Consider the following 26,706-nt stretch of genomic DNA (forward strand, 5'->3'; position numbering starts at 1 on the left):
CTAGCTTTAGGGAGCACTTGGTCCATTGTTCCAGGATCCAAGTCACCCTGTCCTTTTTGCTTTTTGACCTGAGCCCTGGTTAAAGCAAAAATATGCCCTGGGATGCCCAGCATTGCTGCATGGGCCTCCAACTCCACATCTGACCAAGCTGATGCCTCCAAATCATTTCCTAGTAGACAGTCTACAGGTAAATCTGAGGCTACCACAACTTTCTTTGGACCAGTAACCCCCCCCCAGTTGAGATTTACAACAGCCATGGGGTGGCTAAGTGTGTTGTTGTGAGCATCGGTTACTTGGTACTGGTGACCAAGTAGGTGTTGTTCAGGGTGGACCAGTTTCTCTATGACCACAGTCACACTGGCACCAGTGTCCCTGTAGGCCTGAACCTCAACACCATTTATTAGGGGTAGTTGCTTGTACTTATCCATGTTAAGGGGACAAGCAACCAAGGTGGCTAAATCAATAGCCCCCTCAGAGACTAACACAGCCTCTGTGGTCTCCCTAATCAGACCAACCCCAACTAAGTTACCAAAAGTGAGCCCAGCTACTCCCTTGGATTGGCTATTAGTAGGTTTGCTCCCACCACCACTGCTATTACTAGGGACACTAGGTGTAGCAGTAGGGGTTGTAGTGGTAGGAGGCTTGGTGCTTTTCTTTGGACAACTGGGATCTGTTGTCCAATGGCCTTTTATTTTACATAAATAGCACCATGGTTTCTTTTCTTTGCTTTGATTAGAAGAGGATTTGGGCCCACCAACCCCCACCAGAGTGTTTTTGTGGGCCTGATGAAGACTCATTTTTAGATTTGGCCCCACCCTTGTCAGAAGACTTACCATCCTTCTTCTTGTTGCCATCTTTGTCACCCCCTGTATGAACTTTTCTGTTCACCCTTGTTCTGACCCATTTGTCTGCCTTCTTTCCCAATTCTTGGGGAGAGGTCAGATCAGAGTCCACCAAGTACTGGTGCAACAAATCAGACACACAATTATTAAGAATATGCTCTCTCAGGATCAAGTTATACAGGCTGTCATAATCAGTAACTTTACTGCCATGTAACCACCCCTCCAAGGCCTTCACTGAATGGTCAATGAAATCAACCCAGTCTTGTGAAGACTCCTTTTTGGTCTCTCTGAACTTTATCCTGTATTGTTCAGTGGTTAGGCCATAACCATCCAGGAGTGCATTCTTAAGAACTGTAAAATTATTTGCATCACTTTCTTTCACAGTAAGGAGCCTATCCCTACCCTTTCCACTAAATGATAGCCATAGGATAGCAGCCCACTGCCTTTGAGGGACATCCTGTACAACACAGGCCCTCTCAAGTGCAGCAAACCACTGGTTAATGTCATCCCCCTCCTTATAAGGGGGAACTATCTTGTGCAGATTCCTAGAATCATGCTCTTTTGCAGGATGACTATTGGGAATACTGCTGCTGACACCATGGGTTTCAAAACCCAACTTCTGTCTTTCCTTCTCTACTTCTAAGGACTGTCTATCCAAATCCAGCTGTTGCTTCTTGAGCTTCAGTCTGGTTTGTTCCACTCTCAATCTATTGAGCTCCCTTTCTAACAATCTGTCATCAGGGTGGGTGGGAGGGACATCCCTTGAAACAGAAGTGTGGTGAGAATGGACAGAAGGAGACCTGTCCCTTACAGAAGGCACCCTAACAGCTTGGTTAACAGAAACATCACTTCTACTGTGGTGAGAAACAATACTTTTGCTATGATGTGAGATAACACTATCTGTATGGTGTACCTCTTCATCATTACCAACTATGCTAGACTGTCTAGTAATGGGCAGGCTAGGAGGTTTCTTTCCTGAATCTTTTCCTAGGGGAGTCCCTGGATCAGATTGGGAACCATTGGCTACTTTTCAACAGATGGGGCCCTTCTGGCCTTATCTTGTTCTCTAAGCATGTTAAGCAATAATTCCAAAGAAGGATTCTTCCCTACACTCAAACCTCTTTCTACACAGAGACTCCTTGCTCCTTTCCAGCTAAGGTGGTCATATGCAAGTTTGGACAGATCAACATTTTGGCCTGTGCCAGACATTTTTAGAAAGAGGTTAAGTGATAGAAAAAGAGAAAAAAAGTTTTCAGAACTTTTAGAAAGACAGAAAAAAACTTTTTAAACTTTTAAGAACTTTTTAGAAAGTTTAGAGGTACTTTTCAGCACTTTAGAAAAGAGGTGAGAAAAGAAATGCAAAACTTTTTGGTTAGGTGTACATACACTGAACTTGTTTTGTATATTTTTCTCTTATGAAAAGTACAATGACAAGAGTGGTAAGTAGTCTCAAAGCACTTATCCCACCGCTGCACAACCAATGTAGGAGGCTGGACTGGCTTGTAGTGAGTACCTAGGGGTACTTTCACCTTGCACCAGGCCCAGTTATCCCTTATTAGTGTATAGGATGTCTAGCAGCATAGGCTGATAGATAATGGTAGCTTAGCAGAGCAGCTTAGGCTGAACTAGGAGACGAGTGAAGCTCCTACAGTACCACTAGTGTCATATGCACAATATCATAAAAAAACACAATACACAGATATACTAAAAATAAAGGTACTTTATTTTTATGACAATATGCCAAAAGTATCTCAGTGAGTACCCTCAGTATGAGGATAGCAAATATACACAAGATATATGTACACAATACCAAAATATGCAGTAATAGTATTAGAAAACAGTGCAAACAATGTATAGTTACAATAGGATGCAATGGGGACACATAGGGATAGGGGCAACACAAACCATATACTCCAAAAGTGGAATGCGAACCACGAATGGACCCCAAACCTATGTGACCTTGTAGAGGGTCGCTGGGACTATTAGAAAATAGTAAGGGTTAGAAAAATAGCCCACCCCAAGACCCTGAAAAGTGAGTGCAAAGTGCACTAAAGTTCCCCAAAGGACATAGAAGTCGTGATAGGGGAATTCTGCAGGAAAGACACAAACCAACAATGCAACAACAATGGATTTCCAGTCGAGGGTACCTGTGGAACAAGGGGACCAAGTCCAAAAGTCACAAGCAAGTCGGAGATGGGCAGATGCCCAGGAAATGCCAGCTGTGGGTGCAAAGAAGCTGATACTGGACAGTAGAAGCTGTGGTTTCTGCAGGAACGACAAGGGCTAGAGACTTCCCCTTTGGAGGATGGATCCCCCACACCGTGGAGAGTCGTGCAGAAGTGTTTTCCTGCCGAAAGACCGCCAACAAGCCTTGCTAGCTGCAAATCGTGCGATTAGTGTTTTTGGATGCTGCTGTGGCCCAGGAGGGACCAGGATGTCGCCAATTGCATCTGGGGACAGAAGGGGGCGTCGAGCAAGACAAAGAGCCCTCTCAGCAGCAGGCAGCACCCGCAGAAGTGCCAGAAACAGGCACTACGAGGATGCGTGAAACGGTGCTCACCCGAAGTCGCACAAAGGAGTCCCACGTCGCCGAAGGACAACTTAGTAGGTCGTGCAATGCAGGTTAGAGTGTGTGGACCCAGGCTGGACTGTGCACAAAGGATTTCCGCCGGAAGTGCACGGAGGCCAGAGTAGCTGCAAAAGTCGCGGTTCCCAACAATGCAGTCTGGCGTGGGGAGGCAAGGACTTACCTCCACCAAACTTGGACTGAAGAGCCACTGGACTGTGGGAGTCACTTGGACAGAGTTGCTGGATTCAAGGGACCTCGCTCGTCGTGCTGAGAGGAGACCCAGGGTACCGGTGATGCAGTTCTTTGGTGCCTGCGGTTGCAGGGGGACGATTCCGTCGACCCACGGGAGATTTCTTCGGAGCTTCTAGTGCAGAGAGGAGGCAGACTACCCCCACAGCATGCACCACCAGGAAAACAGTCGAGAAGGCGGCAGGATCAGCGTTACAGAGTTGCCGTAGTCGTCTTCGCTACTATGTTGCAGTTTTGCAGGCTTCCAGCGCGGTCAGCAGTCGATTCCTTGGCAGAAGGTGAAGAGAGAGATGCAGAGGAACTCGGATGAGCTCTTGCATTCGTTATCTAAAGAATCCCCAAAGACAGAGACCCTAAATAGCCAGAAAAGAGGGTTTGGCTACTTAGGAGAGAAGATAGGCTAGCAACACCTGAAGGAGCCTATCAGAAGGAGTCTCTGACGTCACCTGCTGGCACTGGCCACTCAGAGCAGTCCAGTGTGCCAGCAGCACCTCTGTTTCCAAGATGGCAGAGGTCTGGAGCACACTGGAGGAGCTCTGGGCACCTCCCAGGGGAGGTACAGGTCAGGGGAGTGGTCACTCCCCTTTCCTTTGTCCAGTTTCGCACCAGAGCAGGTCTAAGGGGTCCCTGAACCGGTGTAGACTGGCTTATGCAGAAATGGGCACCATGTGTGCCCATGAAAGCATTTCCAGAGGCTGGGGGAGGCTACTCCTCCCCTGCCTTCACACCATTTTCCAAAGGGAGAGGGTGTAACACCCTCTCTCAGAGGAAGTCCTTTTTTCTGCCATCCTGGGCCAGGCCTGGCTGGACCCCAGGAGGGCAGAAGCCTGTCTGAGGGGTTGGCAGCAGCTGCAGTGAAACCCCGGGAAAGGCAGTTTGGCAGTACCAAACTGGTGCTACAGACCACTGGGATCATGGGATTGTGCCAACTATGCCAGGATGGTATAGAGGGGGCAATTCCATGATCATAGACATGTTACATGGCCATATTAGGAGTTACCATTGTGAAGCTACATATAGGTAGTGACCTATATGTAGTGCACTCGTGTAATGGTGTCCCCACACTCACAAAGTCTGAGGAATTGGCCCTGAACAATGTGGGGGCACCTTGGCTAGTGCCAGCGTGCCCTCACACTAAGTAACTTTGCACCTAACCCTTACCAGGTAAAGGTTAGACATATAGGTGATTTATAAGTTACTTAAGTGCAGTGTTAAATGGCTGTGAAATAACGTGGACGTTATTTCACTCAGGCTGCAGTGGCAGGCCTGTGTAAGAATTGTCAGAGCTCCCTATGGGTGGCAAAAGAAATGCTGCAGCCCATAGGGATCTCCTGAAACCCCAATACCCTGGGTACCTCAGTACCAAATATTAGGGAATTATAAGGGTGTTCCAGTAAGCCAATGTAAATTGGTAAAATTGATCACTAGCCTGTTAGTGACAATTTGAAAGAAATGAGAGAGCATAACCACTGAGGTTCTGATTAGCAGAGCCTCAGTGAGACAGTTAGTCATAACACAGGTAACACATTCAGGCACACTTATGAGCACTGGGGCCCTGACTAGCAGGGTCCCAGTGACACATACAACTAAAACAACATATATACAGTGAAAAATGGGGGTAACATGCCAGGCAAGATGGTACTTTCCTACACACGTGGTAATTACATGAGTTGTAGTGACCGCACTGTAAAGGCATGCGTGGTAATTGCATATGTGGTTCGGTCATACAACCGTAGGTGAGGTGACTGGACAGGGAACACACTTGCAGTTTTGCAAGTTCTTTCCAGAGGTAGTTTTTTAGGGCTGGTGTACAAATGCAGAGATTCTAGAAGGAGGTCAGAAGCACACTCTAGACAGGGCTTGAAAAACACATTGTGAGTTGGGAAGGACCTAGATGATCTTTACATTTTTAGAATGCGTCCTGGGGCTGTGTGTTTTTAGTGCTGGAGGAAATTAGGACAGAGCTGAGTAGCAAAAATAAAAAAGAATTGGGTAATCCAGTTAAAGAAGAAAATCAACTCCGAGTAGATGCACACATTCAAGTTGTATTTATTTTCAAATACAAGGGCGCCCTCAGCAGACTGTAAATGAGGACCCTCCTGGGGAAGCATTTCCAATAAGCGGAGAATCTATAATGGAGGATTCTATAAGAATCAATGATACTTTCAAGGCAAAGATGATTAATCAATCAATAGATGTTAATTCATAAAACTGTGTGCACCTTGGAATATATCTGGATGAAAGGACAATACATCTAATTCTGGAAGCTTATTAAGAAGTTCTTTAATTTTATGTGATGTTAAATGGAATTGTACCAATGAAAACAAAATAAAGCAATGATTTAAGTCAAGATACATTGTTATTATTTTTATTTATATGTAATTGTTTAGGATACTTTACACTCACCGTCTTCATACAATAACTGAAAGGTAGCCAGTTAAACTTTTGCAAAGTGTTTGCCACTGCATTGCACCAAAAGTCCCATGTTTCTTTTAATAACTTTTGATCCACTACATCTAGAAACTATTTCATTTGTATAAGTGTGCAAAGTATACGGCAGATGACAGATGGAGTGGAAAAGCAATATGATTATGAAAAATAATGGTGATTTTGAGGGTATCTAGGGGGTGGGCAGTATCTGTGGTCAGATGTTGAAGGCGCTCAGGTAGGCTAGTAAGCCTGAGTCATTTTAGAACTGTATTCTCCCCCAAGTGGAGTGCTCTTGTGCCGGCACCTCAGGTTTGCCAATTTTCTCTCCTTTGTGGGTTCTTCCTTCATGCTGGGGTGTTTCTGTGGGTGTGATGGTATGTTGCCCAGGGCAGAGCGGCAGAGGCTGATGGTGTTTTTGGGTGGGAGAATAGGAGTGGGGTGGGTTAGGGTGTACTGGATTGGAGTGGGGTGGATTAAGGTGGGTTAGAGTAGGATGGATTGGTGTTAGGTGGGTGAGTTGGAGTGAGGTGGATTGGGCTGTGGAGATTCCGATTAGAATGGGGTGGATTGTATTTGAGTGTGTGTATTGGAGTAGATTAGATTGGAATGTGGTGGATTGTATTTGGACAACCCATTCCAGTCCTATCCAATCCACTCCAATTCAATCCACCCCGCCCTACTCCAGTCAATCCACCCTAATCAAATCCAGCTCACTCCAATCCGCACACTACAAAAAATGCATCCTACTCCAGTATAATCCACCCCACTGCAATCCGCCCAACCCTAATTAAATCCGCCCCACTCCCATCCACCTCCCCAATCAAATCCATCATACCCCAGTACAATCTACCCAACCCAATCCAATCCACCCCACTCAATCCAATCCAGTCCATCCCAATCCACCCCAATGGATTCCACTGCACCCCACTCCAATCCAACTCAATCCAATCCCATCCACCCCAATCCAATCTAATCCAGCCCACTCCTATCCATCTCACCCTACTTCAGTCAAGTCCAATCCACCTCATCCAGCTCACCCACTCCAAATCACCCCACGTACCCCAAAACCCTCCACACCTATCCAATCCACTCTACTCCACCCCACTACCATAACACACTCCACCAGATTCAATCCCATTCCACTCAGCACCACATCATTCTATGACAATTCACTGTATGACATTCTGCCATTGAACCTGAAACACTACTCCCCCACTCCACTTTATGACTCTGTACTCCATCAAATCCACTCTACCATACTCTACTCCCCCACTCCACTCTACGACACTCCATGCCACTAACTCTGAGCCATGCTGAATAGCAGCCTCACTGGTGTACAGCATGGCTAAAACACATTGCCAAAGCCAACAGCTATTGTATAAGCGAGACCTATTTGCTTTGCCAAGGCTTGTTTCTTTTATAGATTACTCCATAAACTCCGTGTCTGACTGGAATCCTGCCAGGTACTAGATCCTGTTATGCCTACTTATGGTGTTCACAGGACGTGTTAACTTTAGTTTATGCAGAAGGGGGACTTGTCGGGCTGGGACTTCGCTCTGGCCCCGCAGAGGCAGACAGTTTTGCCTTTCCAGTCACTTTCTCCTGATCTAAAGTGTTGCTTCAGAGGATTCGAGCACGTCTGCCTGGGACAATTTTGGTGCATCTCTGATCTTGGACAATCACTTATCTGAACACTCGTTCACTCCCAGATGAACCTGCAAATGCCATAGTTGTCGTCTTCTTCCTAACATTCTCTACGGGAACTGGACGAACCCCCTTTTTTCCCCTTTACCAATCCAAGATGGCAATAGAACCAATAACTCCAGTAAACCAAACCCAATTCAGCTGGCCAAAAATGGGTATTGTGGGATAGCTTCCTGTTTGGTAGTATATAAAACTGAAGGAGCAAAGTGTCCCACAAAGAAATTAAAAGATTTTTCGTCACATTCATCGCCCCTTTAGATAATCTTTTGCCCTTCCACTTGCAGCTTTTCCTTCAATTTATCAGTCAGATCGGATCCAGCCATTCTGCAGCTCCAGCCTAATCTTCAGTAGCTTCATCATCAAGCCTCAATCAGCACTCCATTTGCAGGAAGGTATTTTCTGCCTTTGGCTTTTTCCTTCCTACTGTGGCTCATTCTGGAAGGCAGATGCTGTCCAGAGAGTTACATGCACTAGACAGCAATGAGGCTACTGGAAGGACTCGTCCTTCTCTTTAAAAGACCAACCTGAAGAGGGAGCTAAGGGTCAGCACACAGCCCTTGACAAATCTGGTGTGCAACAGTTCTGATTTTGGAGCACTATCGTCCAACCTTTCTCCACTATCAGCCAAGGCTGTTTTCATTGGCAAACTGTAAATACTGGTTCATATAGATGGAGATGTGCTCCAAACACCACCACTAAATGCACCTCTAAATGCAGTACCTCCGGCATTCAGAAATTCACTGAGGGTTCGACACAGATACCTTTACAGCAGAGCGCATTTTATATTAGCTCACATATTTACCAAACCCTGTTTCTCCTCATTATTAATTTGGTTTTTAAATGCCACTACAGATTGTATTGAGAGAGGACTGGAGGTGTTGTTTTATACTACATTTGTATGGCATCAGTTACTGTCCTAAATTAAAGGGTCGGATACCGTCATCCCTTGCAGATACCATGTTCTGCCACACATCCTGTCCTCCCTCTTGTTGGATAATCTGTCCACCATGGACTGGGTCCACTTATCCATTCAAACCCATGCTAACATGGATATTCCAATGTAATCAAAATAACACTCAAGGTGCTTATATACTTATTTGTTGCACCAAGACTCTTCACACTTCTTGGACCCTCATCAAGGACAGCGCTGAGCACTAGCTTTTGGAAAGGTCTCAAAATAGCGCCATTCATGCGTCTTCATTATTTTCCAAAGACTGACCTGCAGGGCTCAGACGACTTGAGTGATTAACAATATTCATTCCATATCCTTTTGTTCCGAAGGGACCACCTGTAAGTTTGAGTGGCCTCATTATTTAAACATTAATTCCTTAATCCCTCACTCAAGAATCACGTACACAGCTAAAAGGTGTTTGATCGCCAGGTAGACTCGATTCCTTCTCCCTAAAAGGGGCTAAAGAGGAAGCACAGTTTCCTGCTCATTCATTCACTGGCCTGTGTTTGTCTGTCCGGGCGTGGCGTTGGCTAGCACTGATGTAACAAAATGTAACAAAAAAACGCTTTCTTTTGTAAACATACGTTTTCAATGGTTTTGTCATAACTACTTTACAGATATCACGAACAATCTTTATTTTATTATTCAAAAATATTAATGTTGAAACAAAACTGGCATGACATATTTCATTAACCCCAATTAAAGATAGATTTCTTGCTGAAGTGGTTGGAAGAGGAAGTGTCCAAACTTTAAATTGCTCTTGCTTGTGCCCCTTTTTAGGGTCGAGCCTGCGTTGCATGCGCTCATGCATGCGTATCGCAGCGAGACGCTTTCGTTATTAGAAAAGGGCTCGGAGCCCTGTCGACGTCACGTCAGTGTGTTTGATTGGTTCGTGGGCTTGCATAGTAAAATCTGCTTGCTTTCATTAGTGGAAGGCATGCACACGTCATGCCTTTTCCGGTGGTTAGCCCTCCTCGAGCGCAGCGACCAAGTACAGAAAACATGCGAGGCTCGCTGTTTTCTGTCGGATCGTGGACTACTTTTTCTCTATTTTCCTAGCGCGATTTTGCTTGGCCGAAGTCGAGCGCTTTACACAGTTAATTTCACTTTTTCAGGTTACGTACATAAAAGCACTTTTGCCGATAGATGAAAAGTCGGGTTAGGAGTTTACAACGCTATCAGCTCTAACATGAGCAAACGCGAGACCCGTTGCATTGCAAATGCTTGTTAGATCTAGATTTTTATCTGCTACTGCCTAGCTCCCTGGTCCACTCAGCACTGCCCTCAATGCAAGCCTTGATGGAAACGAAAAAAGCACAACTGCTGGAGGGAAACAACTGTGTATGTGGAAGGGACAGCAGAGGAAATAGAACGAAGGAAAGAGAATTTGTCTTACTGAGAATATTGCATGAGGCGATGGAAACGGTCTGCTGAAAGTTAGGGAGGTGCTCTTAAGGGTCAATGGGGATTCCTGTATGGGGAGAATGGTGCTTGGGTGAGCTAAGGATCCACAAGAGATGTTAGGGAACGTGCAGGAAAGTGGCATCTGAGGGATGAATTTAGGAGGGAACGTCTGACAGGAGATGAATACAGCTCCGGAGCTATCAGGGGTTGATTCCGGACGAGCAGGGCAGACCAATATTAATTGCTGTCAGAAAATGTACGGGGGCAAACATACAGCCAGCACAAAATTAGATAGGAAGAACCAAGAATGGGGGCAGAAGGTTCAGCAGCACGTGAAAGCGTGGCACACAGAGTGCTGCTAGCAGGGCAAAGAAGACAGATACTACAGAACTGCATTCGGGAGAAAAGTCGGAGACTGATCTACTGGGAAGTGCCATCAGGAGCAAATGCGCATGGGGCCAGAAGGATCTGCTGAGGCGAGTTAATAACAGAAGGAAAATAGTAGGAAAAGCTACAGCTGAGGCTGGTAATCCTCGAGAGCTAGCTGCCATTTCTGACAGGAGAAAAATGCAAACAGGGTGTTTGTGGAAACTGCTGACTACAGGCTAAGGGTACCAACAAGTTAGAAGAGAGACGATTAACCACAGACAGCCTGCCTTTATCAATAGGTAAGACTACCGAAGGGGTCATGAGTATACATGTAAAATGAAGGCCCCCACTACATTATCATTTCTAAACAACAAACACAAATGCGTGTCCCAATCCCCCTTCCCCATCATCTTCTCTTGTCCAGGTTCCTTCACAGAGCCAAATAAGTGCTGGTCGTTTTCTGAAGATAGCTTGTGCATTTCCAGTCAGGCTTTGCTGCTCCAAATCCATGGGTGCCTTCGTGCTGCTGCTCCTTTCATAATCAGAGGCAACCAAGAGACAGCATTACCTTCCCACATATTAGATTAAGCAAATTCAATGATCTACATTGGGTTGGCAGAGACTAAGGTGGAAGGTGCGCTAAGAAGATATTTCTCTTTATTCCTGTGTAGATCTCTGAGCCTTGCATTGAGGGGCCCTTTGCTACGCATCATGCCCACAGTTCTCAAACTTCTAGACAACTGCCTACAAATCACACAACAGGCACTGAATAACAATGGCCTATTTTCCTTCTTTCAAGTCACAGGGAAGATGAGTCTGGTTTCAATTGCTTATTTTGACCACTGTTGCTACTGCCACACCTTACAGGAGCACCAGTCCGTGTTTTTTTTTTTTTTTTCATTACGGCTCTTTAAAAAACGTTCTATTGTGTCTGATGTGGCTAGATTAATATGGCATTGTTGCAAACCAAGCCAGTCCTTTGAGACATTAAAAAAATTACGTTGGAAAAAAATGTGGGAATTTGCAGGGTCCTATAAACCTACATTACACATTTCAGTTTTAAAAAATCCAGTAAGGCGGCTACATTGCGTAAGGTTGATACCATGCCAGGTAAGTGATTCCCACAAACAGATCGCCCTCCCAGAAAAAACGAAATTAGGGTCAATCAGGCCCTCTTCTATTTGCCCCTTCTAACCACTCATACAGTTAGTATTAATTCGGGCTTAATAAAGGGACAGCTCACAAGAAAATATAAGAAAGGGAAGGCTAGGTCGAATTTCTCAACTTGGGGAGCAATCAAAACAGAAAGGGTGGTGTGTGCTTATCAGTAGACTGTGCTTCGTATCCAATGATCTGGTTCACTTTCAACAAACATAAAAATTGAAAAAGTACTTTCATCATAAATCGTTTATATGTCGTGACTGAGTTTTTGTATCCAGGGATATGATGAATCACAAGGTTCATGGCCAAGTACTTTATAGATTTCATCAGAAACCAAAAGTGGTATTTATGGACCGGTGCACATGGTATACATACATTTCTATTTTAACTTGTTTAGCTTGCTACAATATGGCATGAAAAAGATTTTTTTTCAAAAAAGACAAGATTTATTCAAAGTAATACGTCAAATACTGTAGTATGCAATTTTGAAGTCTGTAGTCTTTAGTGAAAAAAAAACAGAAAACACTGTAATTTGCGGAATTAAAGGGGATTATTAGTGAAGACATACTTTCTTTGTAAATCGAGGTCCGAAAAGTGTATTTGTTTGAGATAGGGGGTGAAGGATTAACAGACACTTTTTTCAACGTTTAACTAAAACAGTTGTTTGCACAAAATAGTTGCATTTTGTTTACATTTCAATAACGGACTTCTGATTAAGCTGGATGATGAGTTTTGACGTGTTTAAAATTCAAAGTGATTGTCATGCTTTGAGACCCACAGACTTGGGAAAAATAAATCAGTCTGGGAATGTGGATAAGCTTCCCATTGGTAGAAATACATAAATCAGAGAAAGTACAAAATCTCTATATATATGATGTAGAGATAAATATATACATGAAAAGTATTTTCCTATGACCCCCGAAATGTCGCTTTACTAGAATGTAAAATATATCTATTTAACAGGGGATTTATGCTACTTGTGGAGTTATCGCTAACAGCAATAATCCATAAGAAAATATTTGGGGGATTGTGAATAACTTCTGACCCAAATGATTGATTTGCACCAAATTTGGTATAAAGTGGGCTTTTCCGCCTACTGGTCTTCATGCAATCCAAAATACTAAAGGGGTAAAAGAATATAGGTGTTGAGGTGTCCATACACAAATGGACACAACACAGAGATGATTTAAGACATTGGGAAAGTGGGCAATTGGTAAGGATCCCCACCTTCCAATAGGCATCCTGCAAAAATTGATTTGTTTCTATGCATCGCCTCTGTTGCACTCAACTTCTTCCCTTCTGTCTGCCTACCTCTACCTCAGATTCAGCCTCTCTCTGCCCATCTTAAGCATTTTGGGGTCCCAGAAGAAATATTTTTGTTTTTTTATGCGACCCTGTATCTGGAAATTTAATATAAAATTCAATACTGCTTGGTCCCTTATAGGCTTGAATTAGCACAAAATGGCTAATAAAATTCAAAGTTGTTGTGAATAGGAGACTCTAAAATAAGTCTTGCTCTGGCCTTAAAATCGTCTTTAAAATGACACTGCCCCAGTGTTAATTTTTGCTTTTTACTACATCAACCTAACACTGGACAGATTTCTTTAAACATGGCATTACAATACTGGGTAACATTACAGCCATGCAGTGGTTTAGTGTAAATAACCTAATTGTTTAAGTTAAATACAATTCTGATTGGCTAACAGGCTATTAGGTTATCAAACCCACCAGACGTTGATAGGCTGGGGGAAATGCAGAGTTGGCCACCTCTAGTAGACCTGTGAATATATGATTTTGTGAGGCCATTATTCAAATAACGAAAATGTTACAGAGCTGTCAACAAAAGACCCCATTCAGGGACACTGAAGAAGAATGCAAAAACTTCATAGTGCCCCACCTAAAACTCAGTCACAACAGGACTGAAAAGCCCAGAAACTGGGGCTGCAAATCTTTAAAAAACATATAGCGATTGTAATCAATAGGAGTTCAGAAGATGGCATCCATCAGTTTGCAAACCTCAAACTTACACAGGTCGATCATTAAGACCTACATTCTGCAGAGCATAAGCACTAGCTTACAAACTTCAAAAACAGTGTTACTAACAAATGTAATTCTGTAAACATTTTATGTTAAGAAAGGGTATGGTTGAGGCAACACACTCTAGCATTTTAGTTCAGTTACTTCTTCAAAATACACACCATACTTATCGACCTGTCCACAATGATGGATGCTAAGGTGATAACTAGCGGCCTTCCCACCATCTGGGGAGAACATATATTGAGGTGCTAAACTGCCTGGAAGAAACAAAGTGATCTAAGTATGAGTTACAGTTTCACTTTTTTTTTTTAGATCCTTGAAAAATCACGCTATCCCCTGGCTGCTTAATTTTTTTGGTGTTACAAACTAGAAGCTATTAAAGATTTTTAAAGCTAGGCTTTCTCCCTTTAAAACATGCTCCACCAAACACTGGGCGTTTGACACACAATATTTTGTAACTTCAATAAGCTAGATCTACTGAATATGTCCCTGGCTCCAAGACCTGTTGCACCCTGCAACTTACTGTTTTAAATCACAATTTGACCAACATAGTAAATAAACCTATACTAATAACCTTTCATCCTTCAGCAGGTGCACAAAATAAATATAACGACGTTTAAGCTGCAATCCATTACTTTCAGTGTGAGTTGAGCGCTACATAAAGATTATGTTTTGGTACTGTCTATCTTCAAATACAAGTGCCAGACTGCATGGATTGATGACATGAAGACCCTCTAGGGATAATGTGTGATGAAAGCTGAAAACACAGAGACAGAAACGTTTTCTATGATAAACAACACAATAACTATAAATTTTTCTTGCATTTAACCTCTAAGGAGGTCTAATGGTTTCTAAGGTCACCAGACAGATCATAACAGGTCGCTGAAGATTAAGGAGCTAAAGTGCTATCAACCAGTTCTAATAACAAGATAATGAAGAATAAAACAGAGTGATTTCTAAATTACACCACATTCGCAAAACCACAGTATTGGATCGTAATACCAAACTTTTTATACCAAATTTGAGAGGATACTCTGGGTGTGGCATTTTATCTTTTACCTGACAAATATTTGTATGGGTTCCAATGGAATGAAAATATGTAACTCACACAGTACTGCATTGTTTACCACAGGTTTACACTTAAAATCATAGACAAAGAGAGCATGTCAAAATTTAGATGGAAGACAAGTACTTAGAAATAATGTGTCAGGTGGAATAAGAGATGTGCAGAATGAATATGATGGGAGAATTAGAGTTGGAATGATATGTGAGCTGTAAAACAATTTATGAACTGGTAATCAACTAATTCAAAAATTTTAAATGTATACATTTAGTACTGAAACTGAAAAACGTTGCAAGGCAAAAAATTAATTGCATGCATTAGGAGGAAACCCCACTTAAAGTATGAAACCCCCCTGAATGAGTAGAGAGGAGAAAGTCTGTAGGTTGCTCTCACATGTAGCAGAGAATTTGTGATAGACATTAACAGATAAAGAGGTAGTTGGGAAAAAGTTACATTTACCAACAAAGATTTATTGCATTCCTGTATATTATGGACTGTGCTTAGGGTGAATGGTGATAGTCCAATGAATTGCATTAACCCATCCAGTTCCTGAGAGTTCCAAGCCAATAACTGTGGCACAAGATGCTGTGATTACATATATTTTCATTCCAATTCGCCCCCATTTTAACTTTACTGAATCCCAGAACGAATGTAGTCATAAAGGATAGTCAATTTAAACGTGAACTTTAAGCTAAAGCTTCGTCATGTATCTCTTATCTGCGCCTCTTAGAAAAACAAAATCACGACTTTGGGGTATTCACCACCCTTCTGAAAGTGAGTGCTGTGGGGGTTTCTTCCAATCAGCTACAACAACTGGGGCAAGGTTTTCTTTGGCACTTAAGAAGTCATTTAAATCAAGGTGGGCAGCGCAGTAGGGCAGTGGAGGCCCTCCTCTCTACCCACCAGGCTTTAGACCATTTTCCATATTTAAAGATCCTCGCCATGGCAGAAAGGATCATTTTGGAGTAAGTGTTCCCACTGGATGGCAGCACCCCCATTGGCTAGCCTGCATGTTTGTTTTGTTTTGCTTTTCAGAAAGAAATACAAGAAGTGCATTACTTTTTGTAAAACAAAATATTAATGTCCCGACATGCTGCAGGTTTTTTCATTGTTTGTGGAAGTCATTAACTCTTTTACCTGCCAGGCAGTGCCATGCCTTTCGTGGCGGTCTCAGAAAGGACAAATATGCATTGGAAAGTCGCTAAGTAGAGCAAGCTTTCTGGCTTCCCAAATACTGACCCAGCATCCCTCTGATGGATGGGGTGGCCTAGTGATTCATAGGTTTCAGACAGTGGAGCAATCTGAGGGCCCAACTTTGTAAACCTAGTAGATCTTCTGCCTTTCATCAAGGGACTCATGTTATGCCAATCCACACAAACCTTCTTATTGTCTTTTAAGAAGATTTAAACAGAAATCTTCAACTAAGAAACCACTGACAATCACAAAATATGGTGACTTCATGGCTTACAGGGCAATGTCGATCTAGCATAAAACTCTGACATAAAATAAAAATACAAACTTAATTTTACTATTTCTTGATGGTTGTTTCCCGTTGTACGATAACACTACTTCCAAATGAGCTTTAGAAGGACCTCTCTTCCTAAAGGTCTGATCACATTAACTACTGACTTCTAAAACGCCAAGTTGCTTGAACATGGATACTGACAACAGATGATAGGGAGGGGAACTATACTGCCCATGTGCAGAGATAGACAGAGTGCACCTGAAGCATTGATGAAGATGGGGCACAAAATATATTGTCAAACTGAGGAATGCATGAAAAAGTGCAATCGATTTAGCCTCACTGCCCCTTTTAAGTCATAATCTGCACATAACGAAAACAGCCAGTTGACAACTCAATGGGGTAGTACTCATCTGAAATACAGTCCCTAATACAATGTTGGCCAGCACTCCAATACATGATCCTCGTGTTTTAGCAGGTATAATAATTGCATGATCATTTCGGAAATTAAGGAAGTAGACACTGTGTGCCAATGTAACAGCAGGAATCATTTTAACTGACGTAGGGATTTAATGTTCAAACTATACGGACATTTGATATGGGTTTATTATTTTCAGGGTAATATTGCAAATGGACATATGATGGAAGGTTAAGGATATGTTTATGATAAAAGTAATAAATATCTCCAAGTGGCACAAAAAAAATGATATTTATGGCCGATTGAGGAACTGTTGAATATTATATACCCTTTTTTGAGCATCATCTGTCCATTCAACTCTTATCTGGCATAAAGTATGTTATCAGCACAAAAAAGTGCTCTCCTGATGGGGGGCCCGGTGTACGCTCAAGACAGCATTGTCCAAGCTATAAAGGTAAGGAAATCGACCAGCACTGACCAATTGCCTCAGAGAGATAGTTGGAAATGTCACGACAAGCTGTGCTTTGGAAAAAACATTACAAGCTTGGGAGGAACTTAATTGCAAATACCACTGAGGCAGGGTGTATCACATATCAATTTTCTGGAAAGCCAGTGGGGCTGTTAAACTTTGACAATATGTGACGAATTTTCCTCTATCTTCCAGTCTTCCTCCTGGCTGTCAAAGCATTTTCCTCTTTCTCTACAAGTAACGTCATGTTACCTCACATAGGTTTTTGTAGCACAGTACTTTTGGCTGCCCTTATACCACTTCACGGTTTTAAGGGGGTATCGAGACATGGGAGGGGAGAAGTGACTTCACCTATCATGACTTTCTCAATGGAAGAGGTAAAAGGACATCTATGCTTCGCTCAGGTGAGGGTGACAGTCCTACCAAACACCTTTGAGGAGAGTAGGCTACGCCTGCAAAGCATCTCTAAGCTTATGACTTGATATGCCTTTGAAACTTTTGTTTATTAGAGAGAGGGAAGTGGAATACCCATGCCAAATGATGATGGCAGATTGGTTATTCCTTTAGTCCTTTCTTTAGTGGAGCAGTCCATGCAAGAGGCACCACTATGTAATATGACTTGGAACCTGGTCAAACCAGGAGTAATTAAATGTGAGGCGATGTAGGTCTTGTGGCCAAGTTAAAGAATATGGAACCCGGCAATCTGCTTTTCTATACATTCTTGATAACAAGTCTGTACTCCCCTCCTGTTCCCTCATTACATTTTGGTTTCCAAAATAGAGCTACTCAGTCACTACATACACCATCTTGAGTTGGAGATATTCTTTGTAAAGTAGCACACTTTGAGCTAGGTCTGTGTTATAACAAATGCTTAAAATGAAATAGAAGATCTATTCTCACTCTGGATGTAGGACACATGGCCGCCAATGTGCATTCAAAAATTACAGCTTCAAGCGGCCTATGTTCCATTCATCCTAATTATTTTCTCTTCCAAAATGCACAACAAGCAAAAGAAAGGAATCCGGGCGCAGGAAGTCGAGGCCAAGCACAACTACCACCCAAACTTAATGTTCAATGTTGTTAATTTGTTCTACTACGTACTGAGTTTTCTATTAAAAATGAACAGTACTATAAGCAAGATAGTGCACTGGCATGAGATTTGAAAACATTTCTTGCCCAATGCTGTTCCACATGCCCTGAATCTTGTGGGCAGCTACACGCTTCTTCTTAAAAACTAGAAATTCTGTGGCATCTTTTACTTAATTGGTTATATGCAAACTACAGCCACCGAAGTCTTCTAAATCTGACAGGTTTAAAAGTTCCAATCGAAGTATGTTGTCAATACCCAATGACAAAATACCCGTCCATTGGAATCCTAATAAAGACATCTTTACCCAACTATGAAATGACACACATCCTTTTCCAGTCCACAGAAGCATGCTGTAATGGTACAATATCCTACCACCCATTGTATATTCAACAGAACCGCTAGGGAACAGGCTTCATAGGACCAGAAAATGTCCCACAGTGATGATATCACTACCATCAGTCCACCAGATATGGACAGTATTCTCACAATAGTCACAAAAATGCTCCTAACAAAAAACTAGGTATAACAAAAACACAAAACTTGTGTCTCTTTAAAATTATTATCACATCAGTCACATCATCAGATACGTACAAGAAGGCTTGCTACCTGATACGGATGGGGCATTTTACCAATAATTTCAAACACATGGAACATAGTTTACATAAATTGTCAATGGTTAAAATAGAAAATACATCTTCAATGTAATACCCGTTTAAAAATACCCGAACAGGGATACTTTTTCTGGTCTATGAAAACTTTCTTCACTCCTTTCTTTCAAAAAACAAGGAGTAAGGTACTACCAATCAAAACCTTAGTTGGAGCTCTGAATGCCAAAATCCTTTTTCATTGGAGTACAGCAAATATTCAACTAGGGATAACCACACTGCCATTTATTCTAACCCATCGAGCACATTGCCAAAAAAAAGATGATTATCTAACGAGCTCCTTGCTACACATTACAGCGGTGAAATTGCTCCCAGCGAATCATACTGTTTGCCTCCGAAACTGAAATCATTGTCATCAATTACGACCAAGAAAGAGGAGCAGAGTGGGAGAAAGTCACGCAGTTATGACATCATAAACACCTATTTTCATTACACAAGACATACACTGCTGCTGAAAGTGCACACCTTCTACACAATGAAGAAAACTTTCCTCCCACTCCCTGCAACCGACAAAATCAAATAAGAATGTAAGAAAGCTCTTGGGGTGAGTACCAGCTGTGGGAATCTGTGTGTAAGTTGCAGGTGATACATTGCTGCCAATGTTTTTACATGCCGTGTGTAACAGCTAAAAAGCCAGGACTCTGACGGGGACAGCGCTTTACACACTTCTAATGCAGACTCATGATTAAACCCATTAATATATGGTCTATATTCCAACGTACTAAAGGAATGGCTCTTGGTGCCACATGTGATCACAGACTCAAATCCCAGGAGACGATGATCATCAACCATATATGATTGAGAAAACAACTGTTAAAGGAAAAATCAGCGAGTTATTAAATGCTGGAGGCAATTCACTTTTTAGTGTGGTCTATTTAACCGAACACCATCATTACTACTCCATTGGGTTGATTGTAATAAAACATCAGGGGCATTTAAGCAACAATCTCCCAGACGTATACATAAACACACAGGTACAGAGGTCACCAGTCTGTGAGTGTATGAGAACTGCATCCTTATATACCGATACTCACCAGCATATGTGTGAATGTGTTGGTTTTAGTATCTCTACTGTGCGGCTGTTCTGTTCTCTTTATGTGCTTGTGTGAGATGCAAGTTTGGCTGAATCTGCCTGGGTTTTACCTGTTGCATCAACAGAAAGCTGCTGTATTCCATATGGCAGAGGGGTGGCCAGACTGTGGGGAACGGCCCTGTTTACCTGCCATTTGGATTTATTTTACATTTTTGTCATCCTTCTGTTGGCTATCTCCCCAAAGCTACCGTTTTTGTTTTGAGTAATGAGGGAGAGGGGGAAAGAAGGCTAATTTCCGATTTAATGAGCTGTGTGTAAATTACAAAAGGCCTCCCTTTATCCCTGAGACACAGGCAGAAAAAGTGGCCATTAAGTGCACGCAGCACTTACGCTTTGGCAAAGAGGTGATGTAAAGTTATCGTGCTTACATGTTCAACTCCCACAAGAAGCGGGGACTCGAAAAATCAGAGAGAAAGAACGTAAGGGGCTGAGACGGAGGAGAACGGCTCAAGGTCTTGATTTCCCCACCCGCCGAGGTCATTCTGCAACACAGTAAACACGTGTTGCCACAGTGTTGCAATGTCACCTAACTGCAGTGTGGAGAAAGGCTGCTTGCAACACTGTCAATGTGAAGATGTTTCAAACAGTGCTCGGTTCTTGTGCTAAACGTGCTTCTTAAGTGCTTCCAATTTTAACAGATAAGGAAAAGGAGGTGAAGATAGATGTACTGCTTGGCAAGGATGGCACATTTTGGTAAGGTAAGGACTAGAACTCGGATCTTAAGACGATGAGCCCACTTTAAAACAACATCCAGTACTTCTAAAGTCAAGTATAAAAATAGTAGGAGAACTGGCACTGCCAGAATGTAACAGAGATGCATGATTACAGTACACAAACCAGACACAAGCCAACAGGATTCGAGGCCAACTAGGGTGAGGGGCAGTGACCTTCAGGTCATACAAGAGCCCCTTGCAAGAGGGGACTGATGACATGGTTTAGAGGCTGGGTGAAAGGGTACTGCTAGGTTAACCACATCTTCCATGGCCCACTTGAGAACTTCCGCTGGGTGGGTCATGATTGAAGGCAGACTGTAAAATGCACTATTTCGATGTGAAATTAAAGCATACATGAACCACGTAAATTACAAACATTAACATTCGAGGTATTATTTATGACAGAATCCATGGATTTCGGGTGGAATAAAGATTTCCCCTAATTACTCACTTCTCTCTTACAAGGTGATTTTAATGAAGTGCTTAGTATGAGTTCATAAGGGTGATAGGTAGGACAGCACATGTCCCCCACTCCTGGGGTGAACCAATCATCGAATAGATATAAAAGCAGAATAGCTGTGCAAAATGCACCTACTTTTCTGCACATGATAGAAGCTTTTATTTCTCCTCCCTTAGCAATCGGGAAACACAGAAAAGTAAGCGATGGGGAACACAGCCCTAGAACAGGCAAAAAAACATGCTCTCAGATCTCCTGAGGGGTCCAGTAAGCAGGAATGTGCTATTTAACACCGCATTGGATCATTCAGATGATGACCTCATGCACTTTTGTCTTCCTTTATTAGACAGATCCGCCTGAGCTGCGTCACAACCTGTCTCCGTAAGACCCATCCCTAGCCCCTGTAAATGTGAGAAAAACATACCACCCCCATGTGTGAAGGAAGGTGGGCCAAATGTGTTTGGAGGAATTTTTCTGTGAAACCTGCTATGAGAAATGGGATTGAAATTGAAAACGATTAACAAAGTAAATAATTGTCATGTCTTGTTCTGTAGATGATAGTCATGGGACACACCTACAGATGTATTTAAAAAAAAATCTCTATATTTATATATCTACAAGATTTAAGCATTTTTCTGTCTCCAGTCAAACAGAAGGTCTTCAGTTGATGTCTAAATGATCTCTCCAATGAGATATTGTCCACTGGCACAGTCCCATCCTCTTACCCCCTGGAAAGTCGAGAATCTCTGCAGATCGGGAATGTTAGTACTAGGGTTTTAAGTGCATGGTGGATACACAAAGCAAGTGGTCCCTCTCTTGCTTAGTCCATCTAAGCCCTAAGGGTCTCGCTCCTTTTTAACTTTCACATCACCAGCAAGGATGGTGGCAATTTCGCCTTGCATGAAGGCCCAGGGCACACTGGATCCAATCAGTGGACACTTCTCCCCACTGGGGCAGTACACCTCATTACTAGCCCCCTGTGACTTGATGAACTCTCTTGAGCAGGGGAAACAGAACTTGTGGTGGGGCACGGATGGGCACTGAACAAAGTGGGTATCCTCAAGATGCTCATGGCAGATTGTGCAGCACAGCGGTACTGGGTTGGAGCCACCTGAAGAATCTGGGGCACTCTGAGCGGCCGTCTGTTCAGCTGAGTGCCCACTGGAAGAACCCGCAGCAAAAGCAGCTGTGTCCCCATTGCGTGATACTAGTCGGTGCTGAGTGGCAGACGTGGCAGCTGGAGAGGCAGGGCTGGCACTGCTCTGACGAGTTGTGGAATGCACCATGCTTCCATCCTTCGGGGACTGTCCAGCTAGAGTGCCCAGGCTGTCTGCCACATTTTTTAGTGCAGCAATGGGTGAGGGTTCTTTACGATGTGATGTCTCTAATGAGGTGGCAGTTGGGGCGGCAGCAGTGGCCAGTGGCATGTGGGACATGGTAGTGTACATACTGGCAGATGTTTGTGGCATGGTGTGTTGCTGCTGGCGTTGCTCTTCACTAGTGAGTTTTCCACCGGCGCTGGTTTCACTCTCTGGCTCCGGGGAAGCCTTGCGTCGCCGCATTACTGTCTTTGGAGGAGCAGAACGAACAAGGTTACAGGGAGCATTGGGTGGGAGGGCACAGCTAGAATCCACATACTGCTGCGGAAGCATATCCAGGGTCACCGCTTCCCGGAAGGAACGGACAGCTTCAGTGAAGAGCTCCCCCAAAAGGCGCCAGTCGCCTGTTCCATGCCTCTTCTCATACTCCAGGTACTTGAACCCAGAGGAGATGACTTTCTGAGAATCTTTCATACAGTCTTGAAACATCTGCCTAGCCAACCCCGACACACTAGTGTAGACGTTGCCCGAGCCACATGGATACTCTGTAAAGATCTTCAGCTCATACTCATAACCTGGTTTGGCGCCTGCATCAAACGCTAGAACCCGGCCCACAAGTGTGTGGTCCTTCTTGAAGCGCACATTAAAGGGTGCGCAGGCAGAGAGGGTAACAAGCTGCTCCCGCACCATCTTCGGTTTGCTATGCCACTCTTCGGCTCGGTGACGGGCACTTTCGTTAAGTTCCGCGAAGGATTCATGTCGCTGCTTCTCCCTCAGCTCCCGCTCAATGTCACTGTAAGACATGGTAACAGCCGCTGGTCTCTTCACCGGCTCCCCCAGCAGTGGGCCGGCCATAGTGAGCATTGGCCTACCACTTAGTCCAGCCATGGCTGCCGCGAAGAGGCCCTGTGAGCCAGCCAGCATCCCTTGAGACATCATGTTGTTAGCCACTGGACCTACTACTGTGCGACGTGTATTAGGACTTTGCCTGTTGCCCTCGTTTGGGCCTTCATCCCCTCTTGACATCCCGTTTGGCAGACGCGGGCTAATGGTGTAGTCATTCATAACCCTGGCCCGGTCAGTGGCGCTGGGGTATCTTTCGGCGGTGCCGGGTCGGCCCGGCTCGACTGTCAGCCCTTCCTTCGCCTGCAGCGGGCCACCATGCTTCACGTTGTGCGGCCCCGGCGATCGTCCCTCCTGCATGCCGTGGCTCCTCTTGAGCTGTCTGGCAGCTTCAATAAGCACCTCGATGCGGTCAGCGCCCTCAAAGTTAACACAGCCGCGACACACAGCTTCACTGAAGTCCCAGATCATAGCCCAGGGCATTTTGGGTAGGTCGCACAGGTAACACCATTGTCTCCTAGAGGCCTGCTGCGACGAGGACATCTTGCTGCTGCCACCGCCCCTTCGGGGGGAAGAAGGCGGGGAGGATCCCAGACGATATCTGTGCTCTGTTGTCCTTTCTAGCCCCTGGTAATGAACCCTGGCAGGATGTGCAGCTAGAGGTGGTCTTCCGTACCCGATGCTCCGGCCCACTGCTCCTCTGCTCTCAGCGCGCTGCCGCTGCCTCTGCCTCAGAAGCTCGTCCGTTCGTGGAGAAACTTGCACAACTCTACCGCAGGGGCTGCTGGGAGCGGTAGTCCATCGCTGCAGGGAGGGGCCCCTTAAAGTGCCCGCGTTCTCTATTATGTTTAGAGCTACTATAGTACAGCAACCCGATTTGCCGAGTTATTGCCTTTTCTGCTCAATCTCTAGTCAGGGCTTCTTCCTGGAAAGAGGCTTCGAAGGTCAGTCAACAGCATGCTCCGTTTAAAAAAAAAGTAATCAGTATACAAAATAGTCATGTTTTAATAATTTTTCGTTGCATTTGTGGCAAAGTCGTTGCAGTGTTGGAACTGGAAAAATGTAATTCAGGAACCCAAGAATTGAGGGTGAAGGTATGGCGGAGAAAAGAAGGTGGAGTTACGAGGGCGGAGATAGGAAATTACAGTCAAATTATACATTCATCTTGTACAAATCATCAGCAAAGAAACTGGCAACTAGGAAAAATGCCACTGTATTCGGTTCTAGTGTATTTAATTGCTGACAAAGAGGTTGGATTACACGATTAAGACACCCGCTGGAGAGGTGTTTGTGTGTTTAGTAATTTTCAGGGGTTATAATAACGGTAAGGTAAACTACGTTTGTTGGTTAATACAGTTCTAGTAGAGTTCTATGTGTTGTCCAGTCGCAGTTTTACTCATAAAATAGCACGGGGGTTAATGTGCCTGCTGCGAAGCACATTGTGTATTATGCAGATCACATACTTGTATTTTATTGGTAAGTGTGTTTCTGCTTTTGATACAGATAGCCTTTGGTAGTACTGACAGCCACGATCACTGTGTTAAATCCTGACTTTGCGTTTCTCCCAACCATGATGTTTTCACATATAATGGCTCCAGGTATGGATGATATGTGGCTCCTAAACCCTGTAACACACATTGCCTTGCATAACATTTCCTGTACATTGATTCACACACTTATATGATTTATTGTCTTACTATATGCGATGTAAAACAACCTGACCCCATACAATGGGATGAGTAGTTCAATAAAATAATTAAATACAACATCAATTAGTAAGTGCTATTTAAATTGTTATTTGTGCAAGTACTCATACACACAGATCCATCTGGCATTCTTACAGAACATGCCCACCTCTTACATGCGAGAGGAAACAAAGTCAAAACCCTGTCTCCAAATCATAGTTTCTCTAATGTACCTGTGAAGCAATAAGCCTTTGTTTCCTTCTATTGCATTGGTGTTTAGGGTTTAGGCCCCACATGGGTCCAAGCCAGGATGATACATGAACAAAAGAAGAGCTGGAGGCTCTTTTTAATCAAACCTTTGTCTTGGGCCCAGCTGGAAGTGAAAATAAGAAAGACCTTAGCAGCCTGCAGTGTTGCTGCTCCAAACAGAAGGCATACAATGTCCAGGTGCTGCTCAATTGTGTCCATGTGTCAGAAAATTACACAAGGACACATTGAGCATAGTTCTCTAGGTTGGCCAGATTCCACATCTGGCTCAAAAATAGCTGTCAGAACCTGCATTTGAGTCATTGTATAAATTTACCAGCTCTCTTCAGGAAAAACAGATTGTTTTCATTTTTTGCACAGAACCGCAGACTGCACATATTGTTACCACATTCTTAGACAGCCTAAACACTAATAGATAGGCACTGTACCAGTACTTTATTAACACATGCAGCAATTAGGATGGCCAGTTTTGTATTACCACTTCACTAGCATATTGCACCTTGTGAGGATTTGGGTGTACTATATGATATGGCTGGGAGGCCTTATTGAGCAGTACACTCGCAAATACAATCTGGGGTCAATTCAGGTTTGTTTACTTATCCATAAGCTCAAACTTGGGTAGCTGTGGCTGCCAGCAGTAAGGCTTAGCAAGGGAACAATGTGTAAAGCATTCAACAGCACCAAACAAAATAAGAAAGTCACTCAACACAAAAGAAACAAGACACCAATTTATAAAATAGATTAGATCTTTGTGAATTTTTAGTGACCTTTTAGTGACTTTAGGCTTCAAAATAAATTCACCAGAGGTTGCCGGAGATACAGAGTTTAGAAGTAATAAATAACTTTTATATCAACTGCAAACAAGCATTGGCCAACAGAAAGTTTGAAACCTTTGGAAAGTTTGTAAAAGGTAATTTAACAAATCTGGCCTGAGTTGGGCAACCAAGTCCATCAGGACAGAGGTCTAGGGGGCAAGAAAGGATACTTTGGACAGTTATCTGGTCACCACAGCATTTTTATGGCAAGATCCAAACTTTACAGGATGACTGCCATAGACATCAATGGAATGGTCCTGATGCTGAGGGATGCAGGCAAAAAGATGCTCAAAGGATGCTCCGCTTGTAGTATGGTTGACGGGGTTGCCCCTGTGGTGATTCCTGAGTCCATGGGTGAAGTGGGGTAAACTTGGCTACAGAGGTCGGGGTCCTTCTAAGTCCTCTACGTTGTAGTAGCCAGCCAGCCGATGCTGGCTACTGGTTAGTCTGCACCACTGTTAGGGCAAAATCCATTGGTGGGGGTCAGTGTCCCTTGGGTATGACTAGGCCAGTCCTGCATAGGACTCCCAGAATCAGCAAGCACAGGTGCAGGTTTGGCTTTCTCAAATTTGTCCTCTTGGATGCCCGGCAACTGTTAGTGGCAAAACATCTGCAGCAGCTACCACCTCT

General features: G+C 43.7%; 1 protein-coding gene across 1 annotated transcript; it reads right to left on the reverse strand.

The window, feature by feature from the left end:
• Positions 1–11,990: 11,990 nt before the first annotated feature.
• IRF2BP1 (interferon regulatory factor 2 binding protein 1) lies at positions 11,991–24,088 on the reverse strand. The gene has a single exon (XM_069207748.1). It carries the CDS (start codon positions 23,850–23,852, stop codon positions 21,984–21,986), a length of 1,869 nt encoding a protein of 622 aa, XP_069063849.1. The 5' UTR covers positions 23,853–24,088; the 3' UTR covers positions 11,991–21,983.
• Between the last annotated feature and the right edge of the window lie 2,618 nt (positions 24,089–26,706).

The sequence above is a fragment of the Pleurodeles waltl genome, chromosome 9 (assembly GCF_031143425.1).
Source record: "Pleurodeles waltl isolate 20211129_DDA chromosome 9, aPleWal1.hap1.20221129, whole genome shotgun sequence".
Classification (NCBI taxonomy): Eukaryota; Metazoa; Chordata; class Amphibia; order Caudata; family Salamandridae; genus Pleurodeles; species Pleurodeles waltl.

Coding starts and splice junctions, on each gene's coding strand:
- IRF2BP1 (XM_069207748.1), bottom strand. CDS start 23,852: ATGTCCTCGTCGCAGCAGGCCTCTAGGAGACAATGGTGTTACCTGTGC.